Raw genomic sequence first — 21,638 nt, 5'->3', positions numbered from 1 at the left:
CAACCTTTGAACTCCGGTTAAGTAAAAAGCAGTTACATCGCACTCACCCTCCCAAGCAAACTCAACTCCGAGGCCAGCGTGTCAAGTGTGCAACGCACTTTGTGCGGTTCAAACACAATCCTGTCCTTAGTGCTTAAATCACGCTTACACATTATCATAACCTCACAACTCACGAGACAACTTTTCACCTCCACAAGAAATCGAATAAATGTTGCAAGATCTCGTAGCCTGAGAATTCATCACATCCCTAATATATACAGATTTCCAAAATATGTGCCATAACATAATAAAGTGATCTTTTTTTTTTTTCTACAGCTGTATATGGAAACAAAAAAAAAAAATTATATACACAAAATAAATCCACATCATGACTTTTGTGTTTGAAAGTGATCATTTATTCTCTTAAGCTCTTAAGTCTTTATTGAATCAGTCAAGTATTCATAGTGTTCTGTATGTTCACAAACAAGCATTCCTCACACAAATTGGCAGACAAATATAAAAAGGTGAGGGACTTTTATTTTTCCTCTTTTTCTTTCCTGTCTTCATGTTTTGCAGATGGCATGTCAAGGCACTATTTTAACATATAAATATGTGACCCTCTACACAATGAAATGACCGTACAATGAAAACGCGACAGACTACAGACATAATCATCTCTCCAGAGGTCAGAGCTTCTTTAAATATATAGATATATATAAAAACAAAGAACGACACAGGGTTGAGGTTCTAGCTAAGTGTGTGCTCAGGATACTGAATGTCCCGTAGGTTGTTAGGAGTTGATCCAGGGGTGTTGCAGACACTGGGCGGCCGTGGCTCGCTTCTCCGGGATGAACTCCAGCATGGTGAGCAGGAAATCACTGAACTGAGCTGCCTGATCCAGAGGCCACTCGTATTTTTCCAGCAGCACCTCGAACAAACCCCATGGCTTCAGGTTAGCGATGTGCCTCAGCTCACCTACCATCCCAAAGAAAATTATTAATAAATACCTCAGGCCTGTTTTTAAAAGTGGCTATTTTAGTAATTGACACTTGTTTTTTTTACATCCATAAATTTCCAAAAACATAGGAACTCTATTTTGTCACTACAATCCCGCATCCTCTGGTGTGACACTATGTGATCATTGTAAAAGGGCAAGTCCACAGAAACCTTTTAATTAGTTAAAGGACCCTATTGAAGACCATGTGACTGAAGCCCATGCCCAGCACAGGATTTTTTCTACTGGCTCTATCAGGCCAGTTGTTTAGATTTATTTGCCCTGCCAAAATTTTCACTAACCCCACAAAAAAAAAAACAAGTTAATAGCTATTTCTGAGCCACATTTAAAATAATGTGGCAAAATCCAAACATAACTCTATTCATACACTCTATTCTGCAGACCATTTCTTTAAATACAACAAGGAATTTGAAAAAAAAAAAAGGTGACGTAACTAAATTTGAAAAAATTAATATATATATATATTATAGGTGGGCATAGATTACATTTATCTAGATTAATGTCACTGTAATCTCGGAATTAATCTGGATTAAAATGGCTCATTTAAACTCTGCCGAAGGCATTCAGAATATGTCTGTCTTTGAGAATGGGTTTCTCAAACCAGGTGGCGCATTAGACCAGGGGCTCATCTCCAAAATGCATCACAAACTGCTTGAGAAACCGTAAATTGGTGTGAAAATAAATGATGTTCAATAAGATGTGCTTGTGTTTACTAATTGTTTATTTAGTTAAACATAAATTTTAAACTGTACGTGTGATCACCTTAATCTGACTAAAATCATAACTGAACTAAATAGAAAGTGAATTAAGACATGTGCAGTATGCAGATATTAGTGGCATTATTGAAGTAAACACCGCGATCAAACTATTACCGTCATGCAGGACTTTTCACCATATTTTCCCACAAGATCCACACACACTGCGGTCAGTAAAGGACCACACACATTTGGCATGCGTTATGAAATTCCATAACACTCTCACCAGTCCTACTCCTTATTTGCGTCAAATACCCCAGTTTGACAAGGTGGCAAGAATGAAATGTCCCCACAAGATCCAAAAATGACTAATTTATTACATTACATTACTGGGACATTTACAACCCACAATAAAGTCACACACACACACACACACACACACACACACACACACACACACACACACACACACACACACACACACACACACACACACACACACACACACACACACACACACACACACACACACACACACACACACACACACACACACACACACACACACACACACACACACACACACACACACACACACACACACACACACACACACACACACACACACACACACACACACACACACACACACACACACACACACACACACACACACACACACACACACACACACACACACACACACACACACACACACACACACACACACACACACACACACACACACACACACACACACACACACACACACACACACACACACACACACACACACACACACACACACACACACACACACACACACACACACACACACACACACACACACACACACACACACACACACACACACACACACACACACACACACACACACACACACACACACACACACACACACACACACACACACACACACACACACACACACACACACACACACACACACGAGATCGGTCAAAGTATATTCATGCAAACTCAAGGACGCAACAACATGTAAACGTGAAGGTGGCCTGTTTTCAGTGGAAGTGGATTAATAGTCCAGGTCTCTCTGGAGGACATTTGTGAATCCAGATCAAATATAGACTGAAGTAGTGAAGTAACGGCACAAATTACATCAGTAGAGAGTAATTAAAACCAAGTTGACCTGCAATATAATTAACATGAGCTAAATAAGATTGTAATAGTCTGGGTTGATTGACTCTTCTGTTGTCATATATTTGCAGTTGAGCTCTTAAATACTAAATTAAAAACATAATTTTTTTCAGAAAACTACTAAAAAGCTCCAGTTTTACTCATTTCTATAAATGATGTTTATGCAATTATACTCTTCAATGCACAATTAAAAAAAAGCCTGATATCTGAAAATGAGCTTTTTTGGTTTACTTAGACAGTAACTGAAAATAAAGCCTACTACTAGTGTTGGGCAGAGCGAGGCTTCATGCAACACTGAAGCAAATGTGTTGAATATTCACAATGTAGTGAAACCCGTCTTTACAGTGACACCTAGTGGTCATTTTTATTTATTGCTCTGGAACCGCTTCAGTAAACATGCAAATTCCACATCATAGAATTGAGATTTCAATTATTTTGTGAAGCGATGAGAGTTCCTGACTAGCATACAGAGATAATTTAGACTTTTAATCTCATACTTTTGACTTGCCAAATCATAATTTACACGTTTAATCTCAAACTTTCAACTTGCCAAATCATAATTTACACGTTTAATCTCAAACTTTCAACTTGCCAAATCATAATTTACACGTTTAATCTCAAACTTTCAACTTGCCAAATCATAATTTACACTTTAATCTCAAACTTTCAACTTGCCAAATCATAATTTAGACGTTTAATCTCAAACTTTTAACTTTTGAAGTCATAATTTAGACTTTTCTCATGCTGAGCTGGTACCTCTCCGGTTGAAGTATTCTCTGGAGTATCTGCCTGACAGAGCGAAGTGTGGAGGAATGGCACCCAACAGCTCAATGATGTGAGCTATGTGATCTGTAAAACAACAAAACACAATGACACAGATGCTTTTGGATTCAATTATATGAGTTCAAATAAAAGAAAGCACCCCCTGTACATTAATACGTGTCCAGTTTATTTGCTTATTTTTGATTTTAAAACCGTTATTAAACCGTTAAATTGGCTAACACTTTAAATTAATATTCCATTTAGTTAATATATTTACTAACCTGAACTCCAATCTTGTTAACCATAGTTCAACATTTACAGATGTATAATTAAAACCCAAAGTTATGCTTCTGACCATTAATAATGTACTGTGCGTTAAAAAGAACTAACACTAAAAATCTCAGTTTTTATTTATTAACCATAACAAAAAGTAAATACTGCCATAAATGTATTATTCATTGTTTGCTATTGATAGTAAATACATGAACTAATGGAGCATTATTTTCAAGTGTTTTCAATATGGTCAGGAATAGTTTGAACAATAACCCTTTATTAACATAGAAGTTATTTTAACTGTATCACTTAATATATAACTAAGAAAATAAGAATCCATTTTATAAATAAAATCCATAACTCCAAACATTGAACAGTCGTGACGTGTGTATATTCATGAATTAAGTGAACCAGGGTGATGCAAAGAGAAAAAGCATACACATGTGAAAAACAACTGCATACGCTAACTATTAACATAAAATGTTCAGTAATGAAATGAAGAATGATGAAAAACATCATGAAAAACTATTGAAAAGTGCTGTGCCTGGGGTGCAATTACTGCTGGATTCCATTGATTTAAGTCTGAGATTTTCTGAACGAATGGACGAATGTGTCTTCGATAAAACTTATTTGACAAAACCGTAATTTGCTAGAGTCACTTAATAGTATGAGAATAAAATAAAACAATTGGTTAATGCAGTAACAGCAGGAGATCTGACCTTCATCTCGAGTGTAGTCCTCTCCTGAGTGAGGCTCGAACAGATAATCTCCAGTCGCCAACTCAAACGCCTGTACAGACACAACATATTCCACTGTCACTTCTTTATTTCAGCTAATGACGATATTGACTTATATAACACACTCGCTTTTATCTTTCAGAGAAGGGGTGGGGAACAACAACTCATTTGCATTTAAAGAAGCACACAAAAATCAACATTTTCCTTTATTTACAGGATGTAATCTTCACTTTAATCTAGTTCCTTTTTGCCAAATTAGGTTAATTAGGCAGTTTAGGGTAATTAGGCAAGTCACTGTAAAATGACAGTTTGTTCTGTAGACCAGGGGTTCCCAAACTTTTCAGCCCGTGACCCCCAAAATAACAATGCCAGTGACTTGCGACCCCCAATATCCTCTGAGGTGGTTATAAATACAGAAACCTTGCATGCAATGACGCAGACACACCAATTAAATTTGTGTCAGTGCTTTAAATGTGCCAGAAAGTATAACCTGATGTTATAAAATCAAAATGCATCTGACGCTATTGCTGCCTTTAATATAATGTAATTACCCCAGGGGTCGCAATCCAATAGAACTAGTAACTATAAGCTACTATAGTGACTACATAGTATATAGTAACTATAAACGACTAGTTTTATTTTCAGTATAGTTATGGATAAAATATGTTAATTCTTATGGTTTAATAAAAATAAATAGATTTTTGGAAATCACCAGGCGACCCCCCTTCATTGCCCCGCGACCCCTCGGGGGGTCCCGACCCCCACTTAGAGAACCACTGCTGTAGACAATAAGAAAAAAAATATTGCTTAAGGGGTCTAATAATATTGACCTTTTTAAATTGAAACTGCTTTTAATCTAGCCAAAATAAAACAAACAAGGTTTTCTCCAGAAGAAAAAATATTATAGGAAATACTGTGAAAAATCCCTTGCTCTGTTAATCATCATTTGGCAAATATTTTCGAAAAGAAAGAGTTTAGGGCTAATAATTCTGACTTCAACTGTAGTAATTTTGAGGACAGTATAGTACACCACTACTACCATTACATCTTACAAGAAATGACCAAAAAAAAAAGTAGCATTAAAGTAGTTCGTACCATACACGCAGTGCTCCATATGTCAGCAGGCGGGCCATATTCAGCTCCGATCAGCACCTCCAGAGCTCTGTACTGACGCGTCTGGATGTCCTCAGTAAAGTGCTTGTGCTGATATGGAGAAGAGCATCAGTAAACAGCACGTATGAGCAGCTATTTGTGTTTAAACCCCTGCTGTGATCCATAATTCATTTCATCAACGAGCCACGGTACTCACCACCCAGCATGCATTGCCCAGGTCTGCAATCTTGATGCTTATTTTATCTGCGTTCTGAGATTCTAGAGGATTCACTAAGAAATCAGCAGCAGAGTAAGCTGGATGGGGGGAAAAAGACAGTTTATTTGAAACTTTCATCATGTTTATAATAAATCAGGTTATTTTTGGTGATTAGTATGTTTGGAGAATCCTATAGAGTGCAGCAGTTGGGTTCAAGAAGTAAAAACTCCCCCTTTATGATCTCAATGCATGAAAAAAACATGCTAATCATTACCATAAAGCAGGGGTCACCAATATCGGTCCTGAAGGGCCGGTGTCCCTTCAGGGTTTAGCTCCAACTTGCTTTAGCACGCCTACCTGGATGTATCAAGTATACCTAGCAAGACCTTGATTAGCTTGTTCAGGTGTGTTTGATTAGGGTTGGAGCTAAGATCTGTAAGACTTGTTCCCCTCCAGGAACAAGTTTGGTGACCCCTGCCATAAAGCATAAAAAAGCTGACTTTGAGAAATGAGGTTGCGCATTATTACTACATAGTCAAAATTTTTATTTAATTAATAAAATTGACTATTTCATTCATTAATACATTTCCCTTCGGCTTAGTCCCTTTATTCATCAAGGGTCGCCACAGCGAAATGAACCGCCAACTTATACAGCATGTTTTACACAGCGGATGCCTTTCCAGCTTTAACCCAGTACATTCAACCCATGTACCCAGTACATTTATAGCTGCATATTTTCTCATATTAGCTTGTCTTTTAATTACAGAAAAAATAGCCAATACCATTTAAAGTTTATAACACAATGACTAAGTAAGGGACAGATTTGTTTTAGGTATCTCCCAATTTTTTACTCTCGAAAATTCCCAGAAAACCTATCAAGGATTTTGTCTGTGATCTATTGATGCAAGTGCAATTGGAAAAATTATATATGTGGATTCTTCCTTTTAATAACTATTGTGATTTTGGCTTCTGTTAAAGTAAATCTATACACTTTCTGCTTATTTAAAGGATAGTTCACCCGAAAAATGCAAGTTCTTTACCTCAAGGGATTTCAAACATTTATGAGTTACCGGTCTACACATTTTTCAAAATATCTCCTTTTGTGTTTAACAAAAAAAAAGAAGCTCAAGTGAAGGCTAAACTTACTGGCCACTTTATTAGGTACACCTTACAAACAAGGGTTGGACCCACTTTTGCCTTCAGAACTGCCTTAATCCTTCATGGCATAGATTTAACAAGAGACTGGAAATATTATTCAGAGATTTTGGTCTATATTGACATGATAGCATCACACAGTTGCTGCAGATATGAATCTCCCGTTTCCCCACATTCCAAAGGTGCTCTATTGGATTGAAATCTGGTGACTGTGGAGGACATTTGAGTACAGTGAACTCATTGTCATGTTCAAGAAACCAGTCTGAGATGATTCACGCTTTATGACATGGCCCGTTATCCTGCTGGAAGTACCTATCAGAAGATGGGTACACTGTGGTCATAAAGAGATGGACATGGCCAGCAACGATACTCATGTAGGCTGTGGCATTGACACGATGCTCAGTTGGTACTAATGAGCCCAAAGTGTGCCAAGAAAACATCCCCACATCATTACACCAACACCACCAGCCTAAACTGTTGATACAAGGCAGGATGGATCCATACTTTTATATTGTTGATGCCAAATTCTGACCCTACCATATGAATGTCGCAGTAGAAAATGAAACTCATCAGACCAGACAACATTTTTCCAATGGTCTTCTGCTGCTGTAGTCCATTCACCTCAAGGTTGGATGTGTTGTGCATTCAGAGATGCTCTTCTGCAGACCTCGGTTGTAGCGAGTGGTTATTTGAGTTACTGTTGACTTTCTATCAGCTGGAACCAGTCTGGCCATTCTCCTCTGACCTCTGGCATCAACAAGGCATTTGCACCCACAGAACTGCCACTCACTGGATATTTAATCTTTTTCAGACCATTCTCTGTAAACCCCAGAGATGGTAGTGCGTGAAAATCCCAGTAGATCAGCAGTTTCTGAAACACTCAGACCAGCCCGTCTGGCACCAACAACCATGCTACATTTAAAGTTACTTAAATCCTCTTTTTTTTTCCCATTCTGATGCTTGGTATAAACTGCAGCAGATCATCTTGATCATGTTTACATGCCTAAATGCATTAAGTTGCTGCCATGTGATTGGCTGATTAGAAATTTGCATTAATGAGCAGATGGATAGGTGTACCTAATAAAGTGGCCGGTGAGTGTAAGTCAATAATGATAGAATTATCAATTTTCTGAGAATTATTCAGTAGTCCTGTATTTTTGTCCAATTTTCAAGCACCCATCTAATTTAAGTTAGTTTGTAAAGCTGTGATTTTCCCTCAACACTGGTTGCTTTGCTCCATGGCTTACATAACAAGGGTCAGGCAGAATCTGCAGACATTTTTTGCTATTTCTAAGCAGAAGTGAATAAAAAAATCTGTGGATTTAAGCAGGAATGATTTTGGGAGTATCGTAACTATAAATTGAATATATGAAATAAAAATAATACCTTTTTAACTTTTATTTAATGTTTACAAGCAAATTCAACTAGATCCACTTATTTGATAATCAAAGCAAGTCTCTCATATAATATCTCTACTAAAAGAGAAAATATTACTTTCCAAATTCTGTATTTTAAATAAATCATATGAACATTTCATTCAAATATGACAATAATATTATTGAAATTAATTCATAAACTGATTAAATATAGATTTAAACACAGTTACACAAGTAAATAAATAGACATGATGGGCTAAAAATCAGCGTTAATCTACTTTTTTTTTTTAAACCCTTCCCAAATCAAGCACTCTTCAAATAAGGGCTCCACTGTTGCACTCTATCAGTGATCATTCATCAGTCAGAGGCAGTGTGCAGTACGTACAGTTTGGAGAAAGCAGCGATCGCTCTGTAGAGTATCCAGACAGTGTGGACAGAGCCGACTCAGAGGTAGCTGACAGGATGGATCCAGAGAGGCCCGACAGCCCCGATCCAGGACTGGAGAAACGCAGCGGGCCGAAGCCGTTACAGCTCTCCTCCAGCCACGACGAGCCAGATTCTGGACTTTGTTTATTCAGAGCTCCGTTACCATTCGCTGTGACATACAAGAAGAGGAAGACACATTTTCATAATACACATCATCAGAAAGTCTTATGGTTATAGTGTCCGTGTTTAATAGTTTCATTTAAACATGTGTTCTTGTTTTGTTTGCTCTGTTTACGCAGTAATGCATATATGGACAGAGCAAAGTATACAGTGAGTATTTATTATATATATATATATATATATATATATATATATATATATATATATATATATATATATATATATATATATATACATACATACATACATACATACATACATACATACATACATACATACATACATACATACATACACACATACATACATACATACACACATACATACATACATACATACATACATACATACATACACACATACACACATACACACATACACACATACACACACACACACACACACACACACACACACACACACACACACACACACACACACACATATACATATATATATATATATATACATACATATATATATTTGTATTTGTTGAGGGGGGAAAAGTATTTGTATTTGTATTTGTATTCGAGTAAAAATTCAAAATGGCGCAAAAATATATATATTTTTCTATTACACTTCTAATTTACGTTATAGTTAAAGTATTGTGTAATTATACCCATTATATAAATTACAGATATGCAATATTGGTTGTTGTTTTTGAACATGTGACAAGAAATGTCATTGAAAAGAAAATAACATAGAAGCCATTATCTCATCCATGGTTAAACCAACAACTAATAAATACCATTGTGAATATTATGAACCCCACCACCACCGTTCTTGTTGAATGACACTGAATAGACAGAATAAAAACAAATAATACTTCAAAAAACTTTTCTTCTTCTGAAAGAACTTCTTTCCAATGCACAGAATTCCAAAAACTAAAATTAGCTAAATAAATCTAAATAAAACCCTGCCTGGGAGATCTGGCAGAACAAAAGTATTCTATATAATACTAAAAGATACAGCCCTGCTATTGTCATCTGCCTGCCACAAAACAGACACAAAGTTTGTTTGTTTTTTTTTACATTTTTTTTTATGTTTGAAACTGACTTGCTGGGGAAGAATGTGGCTGTGTTGATGGTTTGGTGCTTGTGGAGGATTTAGCAGAACATAGCTGTGCTGATTGAGGGGATTGATGCTTTTGAGGGGTTCACAGACAGTATCAGGAGAGGATGCTTTTAGTGCATGTGATAATACATTACATAGAAGGTTGCGCGGTGGCACAGTGAGTAGTGCTGTCGCCTCACAGCAAGAAGGTTGCTGGTTCGAGCCTCGACTGGGTTCTCCCCATGTTGGCGTGGGTTTCCTCCGGGTGCTCCGGTTTCCCCCACAGTCCTAACACATGCAATATAGGTGAATTGGGTAAGCTAAATTGCCCCTATTGTATGTGTGTGAAAGAGAGTGTATGGATGTTTCCCAGTGCTGGGTAGCAGCTGGAAGGGCAGCCACTGCGTAAAACATAGCTGGATAAATTGGTGGTTCATTCCACTGTGGCTACCCCAGATTGATAAAGGGACGAAGCCGAAAAGAAATGAATGATTATGCATAGAAGATGTTGACAGATGTTTAATATCTCTGACCCTGCTGATTTCACTTTTGCACACATTATACAGTATCACTTTGTTTTATCTGCAGCACAACTGACTGTAAAATGCTTCCACACAGAACCTGAAGATTTTTTTTTTCGACTGGTGAAGGACCAAGAAATGGCTCAGCAGTAGTCTTTTTCACTCTTTTTCATGGTGCCCAAATGTATTTGAGGAGTTTTAAGTTAATAAAAAGTGACAGGAAGCTATGCTAAGGTTAACTAGCCTATAGCATATATCTTGCTGTCTGCAAAAGACAGTAATTTAGACGTACCATATAACTCCCATAAGTGCATACTATTCGACACAACTGCAAAAGCATCGTTTTAACCTTTATAAACTAACGTTAACGTTACTCTGTCAACAGTCTATTGTCTAAATTACCGCGCTAACAGAGCTAACGTTGCGTAAACAGAGCACCCGGTTGCAGACGTCAAAAATGCAGCGTAATGGAATATCCGATCAAACTACGCTACAATTTTATAAACTGCATCTGGAACCCAATTTAGGGTACAAAAATCTATTTAACAAAAATAGTGATGCAGTGAAGTATTTTTTTCGCTCAGCCGAGCCTTCTCTGTCTGTATCTGTGGAGAAGCTTGTGCCAGACACATTTTACCTCCGCCCCGCCCTCCGACTACTGACTAAGCGTCTCTCTCTCTCTCTCTCTCTCTCTCACTCACTCACTCACTCACTCACTCACTCACTCACTCACTCACTCACTCACTCACTCACTCACTCACTCACTCACGCGGGCACGCACTGTGGTCTCATGAGGAAACGCTGCTTTTTGATATAATGCTTTTCTTGCTCCCGAATACAAATATTTTTTCAAGTATTTGTTCGAAATAAGTATTCGTAAAAACACGCTATTCGTGCCTTTCCGAATACCGTATTCGGGTTCGGCTCCACCCTTAATATATATATATATACACACACACACACACACACACACACACACACACACACACACACACACATATATACATACATATATATATATATATATACATTATATATTGCTTATAAGGGATCATATTATTGACCTTAAAATGTTTTTTTTTTTATTAAAAACTGCTTTTATTCTAGCTGAAATAAAATAAATAAGACTTTCTCCAGACGAAAAAAATATTATCAGACATACTGTGAAAATTTCCATGCTCTGTTAAACATTTCACAGGACGAATATAAAAAGATTGCACTAATAAAAAATTTGAATAAATAAATAATAATGACTATAAAAAATAAAGAAATGTAACTACTTTTTACAAACCATAAACAAGGCATTCATTGATTTTGTTGCTGGGATACGCTTTTCCCAGCTAAACACACACACACACACTAAAGATAACTACTCATTTTCTGAACTAAATTTTCATGGAAATTGATTAAAATTAAAGAAATGTTTTTTTAAACCAGCAACAAAGAGATATGACTTTTCATGTAGCCTATATCAGAGTTCCTGCAGGTTTCACAAAGTCAAATTTAGGACTTTTTAAGACTATTATTAATTAAATTGTAGACTTTTACAGAGTGAAATGCTAAGATTTTTTGTAACAGCTAGTGGAATTTTGTTTACTAGCCCTATTCAAATTCTGATATTTCTTAGCCTCATATTTTAAATAGTGTTAAAACAAGCAAACTCAATTTTATTTTTACTGGCATAACTTTACCTAAAAAAAGACAAGTTTTAAAAACTATAATAAATAAATGCACAACATAAAGCATAAATACATGGAGAACCTTTAAATGTTATTGCAAGGATATAAGGAAGATAATTTAAGTTAAATGAATCTAATTTACTTTTGATAAATGTGTTGTTTTAGATATTTTACATGGACAAAGGAAAATTAAAAAGTATTTCAGATATACAACACCATATTTCAGTGAATTTAAGTCTTTTTAAGGCCTACATTTTAGTTTTTGAAATGTAGGATATTTAAAGACACTTTCCTTCAGCTTGGTCCCTTTATTCACCAATGAACCGCCAACTTTTCCAACATATGTTTTACACAACAGATGCCTTTTCAGCTGCAGCCCAGTACTGGGAAACATCCATACACACTCATTCACCCACATACACTACAAACAATTTAGTTTACCCAATTCACCTATAGCGCATGTCTTTGGACTTGTGGGGGAAACCGGAGCAACTCGAGGAAACAAACGCCAACACAGAGAGAACATGCAAACTCCACACAGAAATGCCAACGGACCCAGCCGGTTTTCAAACTAACGACCTTATAGCGAATTATAACAAGAAATAACATAACCCTACTGAAAAAAAACAGCTTAAACCAGACTAGGCTGGTTGGCTGTTTTTAGCTGGTCGACCAGGCTGGTTTTAGAGGGGTTTTGGCAATTTCCTGGCTGGTTTCCAGCCACTTCCAGCCTGGTCTTAGCTGGTCCAGCTTGACCAGCTATAAAACCAGCTTGACCAGCCTAGCCAGGCTGGGAGCCCAGCCAATACCAGCTATGTCCAGCCTAAATTAGGCTGATCAAGCTGGTTTTAGCTGGAAAGACCAGGCTGGAAATGGCTGGAAACCAGCCTGGAAATTGCCAAAACCCCTCTAAAACCAGCCTGGTCGACCAGCTAAAACCAGCCAACCAGCCTAGGCTGGTTTAAGCTGGATTTTTCAGCAGGGAAATGACAGATTTCCCAAGCACATGATTTACATGAATCTGCATCAAACATGTACTCTCCCTGAAATTCATCTTGAAGTTCTAGATGTTATTTTGCATGTGTAAATGGTTCATTAAGCAAATGCATTAATTAGATTTCCATTTGTTGGCCATTAACGCTGGATTAAAGCAGGAATTAAAACACATTCTGTCATTTGACAAAAAAAATCTGTGCTTTGCTTTGAGATGCTGGAGTGATGTTTTCTTCACCCCATAACAACAGGAGACGTGCATAATGAATGTGACATTATTTTCCAGCCTTGAAAAACAGGAGAAAAACACATGAAACCGACTACACACATTAATCTTCTCCTCCATATTGTGCATAATCTTTCAATTGTTCTCAGACATCCCCACAAGGTATTTCATAACTCATTTTCAAAGTAACAACTCATTAAAACAACCCATTTTAGTCCTTAATCTCATCAAGCCCTCATTAATAACGAATATTAACACTTTTTTTCCCCGGAAAGAATCAATCCAATAGGATTCATTCACTGAGGGAGCATCCGTTTAATCCATTTTTTTAAACGTTTACTCTTAAAAGTTGTTTTTCTGGTATAGATCTCACTTTGTGCGTGTTTGTCGTTGTCCTCCTCATCCTCACTGAGTCTCCAGAGTGCTCGTGTGTTTCCAGAAGCATCCGATGGCAAAACCCCGTCCAGCTCCTCCATCCTCTGCAGGTCAATTAACCTCTCATCCAGCAGTTGCTGCTGCCGTTTGGCCTTCCTCTTCAACTTCTTCTTCTTATTCTTTGACATTTTTCCCATCTAGAGACACACAAACACACATGAACGTAAACAGAGAGCCAAATGAAAGTACTGTTAAACACTAAGGTAAATTCCTTCTAAATTAGGCCTAAAGTCTGACGTTAGCAATTATGATTATGGTAGTGCTTTACAATGATATCTCTCTCATTAGTTACTATTAGTTTAAGTGACTTAATATGCCATTTTAAAGTTCCTAGTTTTGTTATGGAGGACATATAGTTAGAGTCAGAATTATTAGGCCCTCTGTATTTTTCTTTCCCCAATTTCTGTTTCTAAACATAATAATTTTAACAACTCGTATCTAATAACTGACTTATTTTATTTTTATAATGACAGCACATATTATTTTACTAGATACTTTCAAGATAATAGTCTTCAGATTAAAGTGACAGTTAAAGGCTTAACTAGGTTATTTAGGTTAACAAGGCAAGTTAGGGAAAATAGGCAAATCATTGTGTAATGATGGTTTGCTCTGTAGACAATAAAAAAAAAAAGTCTTAAGAGAGCTAATAATATTGACCTTTAAATGCTTTAAAACTGCTTTTATTTTAGCCAAAATAAAACAAATAAGACTTTCTCCAGAAGAAAAATATTATAGGAAATACTGTGAAAATTTCCGCGCTCTGTTAAAGCTCATTTGGGAAATATCTGAAAAAGAAGAAAACATTCACAGGAGGGCAAATCATTTTGACTTCAACTGTATTACTGCCACTAAAAGCCAGTGCACAACTGGACATTTTTGTTCATGCTTGAGGCCAAAATGTACTGCCTTGTGTTACATATTGAGTAACATTATTTTTGACAATGCTAGTGTGTATTGTTCCTGTGTGCGTTTCCTCCATTATCTATCTCTTTCTCTCTCTCTCCACATGAGCGGAGATCAGGTGCAGCAGTGAGAGGGGCGGTGCCAGCTATAAAGGCACGCCGTTGACGTTCCTCATCAAGTTCTCTTCCTGTTTCCCCTCGCTATTGTGTGAGTGTGTGTCTGAGCAGTTTGCTCTGAGTACCCTGTGTGGCAGTGATCTGTCTGAAACCTTTTTTTCAAAGTAATCTGGTGAGATACTCTGTTAAATACGTTACTAGGACGTGTCATGTGTTAGCTGTGGCTAATATATACCTTTATGCTGAATGATCAAAGGGAAGGCCCTTTTTCTTTTATCCAGTTTTCTCCTGTTTTGTGGTTAGTTATGGAGGTTAGAATTGTATGCTTTATTTATGGAACTTTATTTTTGGTATAGGTAAGAGGTTTAATATTAGGTAGCGTACCTTGTTTTGTTTGTTGTTTTGGCCTTTTTGTTTCCTGATTCTGAAATTGATCTTTTTGTTTAATAAATCTGATACCTCTTTTGACAACTTGGCCTGTGTTTGTGTGCTTGGGGAGCAGGAACGGGGACTCCGGATGACCTCTTTTAATAGTGGTCATCCTTAATCTTATGTGCTTAGCGGGGTGCATCCGCTACGTAACACCTTGTAACTACACAAAAAGGTGGCATGGTGAGTGTCTCTATCATGTTAAAACAGCAGATGCAAAAATGTAATAATAAAAAATACCTCAGGTTAGGTTTCTTTTATCTCACACATTTACTTTAGGTAATATAGATTGCTAGGCTGACAAAGCTGGCAAAACATTGCTGTCACTCTGATACGAGTTTTATTAAAGCAGAAAATTAAAAAAGCACTGCAGTGTTTGGGTGTTCTGTTTTTCTAAAATAATTAGTTTAACCGAAATGTGTATATTCCAGACAAGCTGAAGCTGATCGGTCAGTTCTTGTCATGTGAATCTCTGTGCGCTCCTGGCATTCATTCAACTGGGCAATTTGGAAGGTGCGCCCGCGAGCACAAGCTGCACACCTCCGTTGGAAATAACGAACTTGTGCAAACTCTAGAAAAGACGCGATATGCGAATGACCCCTAAAAGGCCACAGTCATTTACGATCTCCAGCAGTTGATCTTCTTGCACAGACACGGTGGATTCACCTGATTTGTTGACAAATGAGTTGCGGATCTATTCCTTGGCAGTTAGCGGGTCCTACACTGGGCATTTTGCCCTTAGCAAAGAAACTTTGCAAAGACGTCTGTTTCTTACCCATTTTGCTGCTTTTGGGTTAAATTTTGGCGCACGAGTGATACAGATTTAAGCTAGAGAATACGTTCATTTTTCAAAATAAATGATTTTTCAAAATAAAAAAATGGTTTAGACTCGTATAATAAATAAAAAGGCAATAATTAAGGATTTCTTTTTGCAGCCTGGTACCAACTGATCCACAGACTGGTACTGGTCCGCGGCCCGGTGGTCCACTGAAGTACGGGATAAAGTATATACAGGCTCATATTGTCACAGATTATTACACAGCTGTCTGGAATACTCGATTTTGATTGGTCAGTTGCAACATTTCAAGGTATTTTATTCCCAGATAACAACCGCTAAATAACGCAGGCTCATGCGGGACCTTCGGATCACCTTGACCGTCAGTGAATACGTTCAAATCCATATACTTACATACACATTCATATGTATCTGCTTGTCTGTCATGCTGCAATTTTTGACAGTTTGGCGCCATCTTGTGAATGAATAATATGTAGGTTATTACATGCTTTAGCCGGTTTTGTTTCAGTCAGTTTTGTGTTTTTGTTTTGTATCATCTTATGACTGAATAATTTGCAAGTTGGTGTGTACTCCATCAGCCGTTTTCATTTCTGTCAGCTTTGCAGCTAGCCTAATTAAAGACTTAATAAACTATGGCAGGGGGTCGAGAAAACCGGAATTGGGAACCACTGATCAAGAACGAGGGTGTCAAACTCAGTTCCTAGAGGGACACAGCTTTGCACACATCTGATCATCTGTATTAAACACATCTGATCAAACAAATTTAGACCCTGTCCACACGAACACTGGTATTTTTAAAACTCACTTTTTTCTTTTGTTGTTTGTCCACACGAAAACCCAGTGTCAGGTGACTGAAACCGAAACTTTTTGAAAACTCCGGCAAGTGTGAAGATTTTCCAAAACTCCGGGGACAGAGTGGTTGTGCAGACACTACAACCAGAGTTTACGTCTCATGACGCCAGCATGCGTGATGTTTTCTGCTTTTCTAATTGGCCAACACGTTTACACCAAACAAGGAAGATGCAAATGAGGCAGAATTTCACACATTCGCGGCAAATGCATCACATATTTCATGTTGTTTGCCCGCAGGATGGTAATCCGCCACTGTTCTCATGTTTGCATTGATGTAATTTATGTTACGAATGCAATTTATACAATTTAATATGTAATGTAATGTAATGTGTATTTATTTTTGTAATGTAATGTGTATTTATATAGCGTATTTATTGTGTATGGCCATACACCCAAAGCGCTTCACAATCATGAGGGGGGGTCTCTCCACACCACCACCAGTGTGCAGCATCCACTTGAATGATGCGACGGCTGCCACAGGACAACGGCGCCAGTGCGCTCACCACACACCAGCTATTGGTGGAGTCGAGAGACAGTGATGGACCCAATTCGGTGGAAGGGGATGATTGGGAGGCCATGATCGTAAGGGCCGATAGAGGGACTTTGGCCAGGACACCGGGGTTACACCCCTGCTCTTTCACGAGAAGTGTGCATGGGATTTTTAATGACCACAGAGAGTCAGGACCTCGGTTTAACGTCTCATCCGAAAGACGGCGTCCACTGACAGTATAGTGTCCCCTTCACTTTTACTGGGGCATTAGGACTCACACAGACCTCAGGTTGAGCGCCCCCTGCCTCACTAACACCACTTCCAACAGCAACCTAGTGCTCCCTAGTGGTCTCCCATCCAGGTACTAACCAGGCTCAGCCCTGCTTAGCTTCAGTGAGTAACCGGTCTTGGGCTGCAGGGTGATATGGCTGTGGCTTGGGTGCCCTCTGCTGGCCTCACTAACACCACTTTCGTCTACCACCTAGCTTTCCCATGTGGTCTCCCATCCAGGTACTGACCAGGCACAGCCCTGCTTAGCTTCAATGGGCGACCATGTGAGAGTTGCAGAGAGCTAGCTGTCGGCTAGAAGGACAGTCACTTTATTAGGCATATGTGCCAGCACTGGCATGCAGAAGGGTTATTTCATACAGCAATGGAATTAGAGTCAATCGTAATTTTCACAGCATGACATCTAGGGCAGCGTTTCCCAACCCTGTTCCTGGAAACACACCAACAGTACATATTTTGGATGTCTCCCTTATCTTCCCCATTCATTTGAGGTAAAGTAATCTCTTACTAATGTTCTGATGAGTTGATTCAGGTGTGTTTAATTAGGAAGAGGGTAAAAATGTGTGTACTGTTGGTGAGCCTTCAAGAACAGGTTTGGGAAAGACTAGTCTAGGGGTCATTTTCAAATGATTCTGCATGCACTCTAAGCTTATACTGACGCAGCATTAAGTGAATCCTGCCATGAGGGATACCCGACACCATCCTGCGCCATTTCCAGCTCCGGGACTATTTCGGTACAGCTGCTCTATTGCCATGTCTGTTGTCTGGCCGAGCAGTGACACATTTGCTAAGCCCAGTCTCAATGGACTGACCTGATGAACCACCGTGTCTGGCGCTGTCTGTAAACCCACTGCTACTGCCACTTATAAATGAGACTTCCTGCTGTAGGTGCAGATATATATTTATCAGAGGTACTCAGCTGTATTTCAGGTCTTACACTCTGGTTACTGTACACTGTAGATTACATTTAGTTAATATAAATAGTAAGCTGTATATCAACTAAAGTCAAGCAAGTGCAAGCTATACTGTCTGCTGGAGATACTGCTCAGAGTCTGTAGAAAACTGGCAAACTTTAAAATGCAACAGAGATACAAGGTGTTTTAAAGCTATAAACCTTTTTATGATATCCATTAGCCTCTAATTCAACATCTCAGAACATTTACAGGTGAATAGAAGATTAAGCACAAAGTGATGTGCAGAAGAAATCACTAAGTCTAAAGATAGTCAAATTAAAATATGTCCTAATAAAAAGGCGAACAGCAGTTTAGCAGACCTAAAATGCATTTTGAGTTGAGACGGTAATGTTGTATTATTAGTATTCAAATTACTTATAGTATTATCATGGTTAGCACTGTCGCCTCACAGCAAAAAGGTCACTTGTTCGAGTCCGGGCTGGGCCAGCTGGCATTACTGTGGAGTAGGCTTGGGCGATATTACGGTATTATGGTATACCGCGGGATCTAAAAATAGCAACGGTGTCAGTTTCAATACCGTTATACCGTCATAAAGTATTAAATATCCTTTATTTAATGCCTAAAAAACGTGTGTGTGGTTGTCATCACGGGACAGTGTGGAGGAGAGAGATAGAGGAAGAGGGAGGGGGAGAGGGTGAGAGGGAGAGGGAGAGAGGGACAGGGAGAGATGACGTGACGTGTCGCGCTTCAAAGTGTCCTGCAGTTTGGCAGTTTAGACTGAACAGAAGGGAGACGTGGTTAATATGAACGAGAGGTCTGCATTAGAGCTGAAGATCTTTGCCCGAACCCGGCGAGACCCGAAAAAATCCAAATCCTTGCATTAAAGTCCATCCCTGCAAAGGTGAAGCAAATTATGACGAAGTAGTAAAAAAAGAGAATTTTGACGGCGGTCAAGCCAGTCAGAAAGAGCGGTTATTCCAGCCGCAGGTATTTAGCGGTCGCTCATACACTGCGTATTACGGTAGAGCCCTAAACCGCAAGCTGACAGGTAAAATGACGAGGCCACTCGCTACCCTGAAACTACGGTCATGGAAAATTAAATGGATGTTCCTGACTGGTATAAGATGAATAAACAATCCTACCCAAAACTTGCAAAATCAGCCAGATCAGAACTCTGCATCTCGGCCTGTAGCAGTAGCAGTGAAACGGTGTTCAGTGTTGCTGGACGCACATGAGCGCAAGACTGCGCTAAAGCCAGTGGATTTAATAATGTTCCTCCACAAACACACGTAGCCTAATCTTGGTGAGTAAAGGGTTTTAAATTATAAATAAATATTAATTAAACCATATAATCATAATGTAGACAGAGTATACAGACTAAATGGTGGCATTATTCTTTTAATATTCAGCTTCAATTTAGTTACTGCCAAAATACCCGTCATCATTTAGAGTTTATTTGATTTGTTAAGCAAGATTTCTTTTCATTGGTGCGTTGGCCAATTTAAAGGCTAAGTGCATGTAGACCTATAGAGTGCTGAGATGTTACGATGTTACAGAGGACTTATTTTATTTCTTTGTTCCAACTTTCAAGTGGGATATAGTCTACGTTTGTTACGAATAAATGCTGTTAAAACATATAAATGACTCATTCTTGAAAAAATGCATTAGAGCTGTAAGGGCTCGGGCTTTATAAAGCTGTCAATCAAAATGTACGTGTCGGACTCGAGTCGACCTATCGGGTATAATTTTTATGGCCCGATTACAGCTCTCTGCATTCCCGCGGGAGCCGGCCAGATTTCTTACGGTGTGGGAGTAAATTTCTGAATAAATCGCGGGAGAGATGTGTGTGTGTTTGTGTAAGACAGAGAAAGTCTCTCTGTCTGTCTCTCTGTCTCTCTCTCTCTCTCTCTCTCTCTCTGCCAGAGGTCGCATATAAGGTATTCAGTTTCTGAATGGTTTAGGCTTAAGCCAACAGTTTGGTGACGCTGTCTGAGCCTTACGTCATAATTTTTTTTATTACGCCGGTAATACCGGATACCGGGGTAAAATATGGAGGCGGTTTGACGGTCTCAAAATTTGGACACCGCCCAAGCCTACTGTGGAGTTTCTACATGGGTTTCCCCCACAGTCCATAGACTTGTTTCCCAGCACTGGGTTGCAGCTGGAAGGGCATCTGTTGTGTAAAACATATGCTGCATAAGTTGGCAGTTCATACCACTGTGGTGACCCCTGATGAATAAAGGGACTAAGCTGAAGGTAAATGAATGCATGAAAAGTATTGTTGTCAACCACTGTTTACGTAGAAAAGGTAATATTAGTAGTATTTTTATAATAATAATACCTTATTTTAACTCCATGCCATTATATTTATTAAAATAACAATAATAAAAATTAATATGATTGCTACTATCATAATTATAATAATCATTAATACTATTATGATTAATGGCATGTTTGTGTGGGTATTTGTAAATGAATGATGGCTTCTGTAGCTGATGATGATTATAATATGATAATAATGCAATACAACAACAATACATTTGGGTTCAGACATTACATTTTTAATAACTTGTATCTGATATTTAAAATAAACCAAACAAAGAAAAATATATATAATCATACTAATAAATAATAATATAATAGTTTTATTATTATTTTATCATATTACTGCATAATACTAAGCTGCTCGATATTGAAAAAAAGTGAACATTTCAATATTTTTAATTTCGCAATATTTATACAGTTGAAGTCTGAATTATTAGCCCCCCTGAATTTTTAGCTCCCGTTTATTTTTTTTCAACACATTTCTAAACATATTAGTTTTAATAACTCATTTCTAATAGCTGATTTCTTTTGTCTT

The 21,638-nt window shown here is 38.1% G+C and overlaps 1 protein-coding gene across 12 annotated transcripts in view; it reads right to left on the bottom strand.

The window, feature by feature from the left end:
* Positions 1-372: 372 nt before the first annotated feature.
* srpk3 (SRSF protein kinase 3) overlaps positions 373-21,638 on the bottom strand; it is a 46,119-nt gene continuing 24,853 nt past the window's right edge. For 3 of the 12 annotated variants that reach the window (XR_015497550.1, XM_087264240.1, XM_087264238.1), the window contains 7 exons: positions 13,929-14,127; positions 8,863-9,072; positions 5,947-6,044; positions 5,733-5,840; positions 4,620-4,689; positions 3,622-3,714; positions 373-954 (listed from right to left, as the gene is read on the bottom strand). Coding sequence is in view for 3 of the 12 variants with exons in the window: in XM_087264240.1 (XP_087120366.1) it covers positions 770-954; positions 3,622-3,714; positions 4,620-4,689; positions 5,733-5,840; positions 5,947-6,044; positions 8,863-9,072; positions 13,929-14,127 (963 nt within the window). In the remaining 9 variants the exon portion in view is untranslated. Of the gene's footprint in view, positions 955-3,150; positions 3,495-3,578; positions 3,715-4,619; positions 4,690-5,732; positions 5,841-5,946; positions 6,045-6,661; positions 7,289-7,585; positions 7,881-8,002; positions 9,073-10,130; positions 10,512-10,827; positions 11,438-12,631; positions 14,128-21,638 lie in introns of those variants that run through there. The other 9 variants (XM_087264239.1, XR_015497551.1, XR_015497552.1 and 6 more) reach the window with 9 other exon arrangements.

Source organism: Danio rerio, chromosome 8 (genome assembly GCF_052040795.2).
Source record: "Danio rerio strain M-AB ecotype USA chromosome 8, GRCz13ab, whole genome shotgun sequence".
NCBI lineage: Eukaryota > Metazoa > Chordata > Actinopteri > Cypriniformes > Danionidae > Danio > Danio rerio.
Note: the sequence above shows the minus strand (reverse complement) of the source record. Positions and strands in the feature narration are given on the sequence as shown.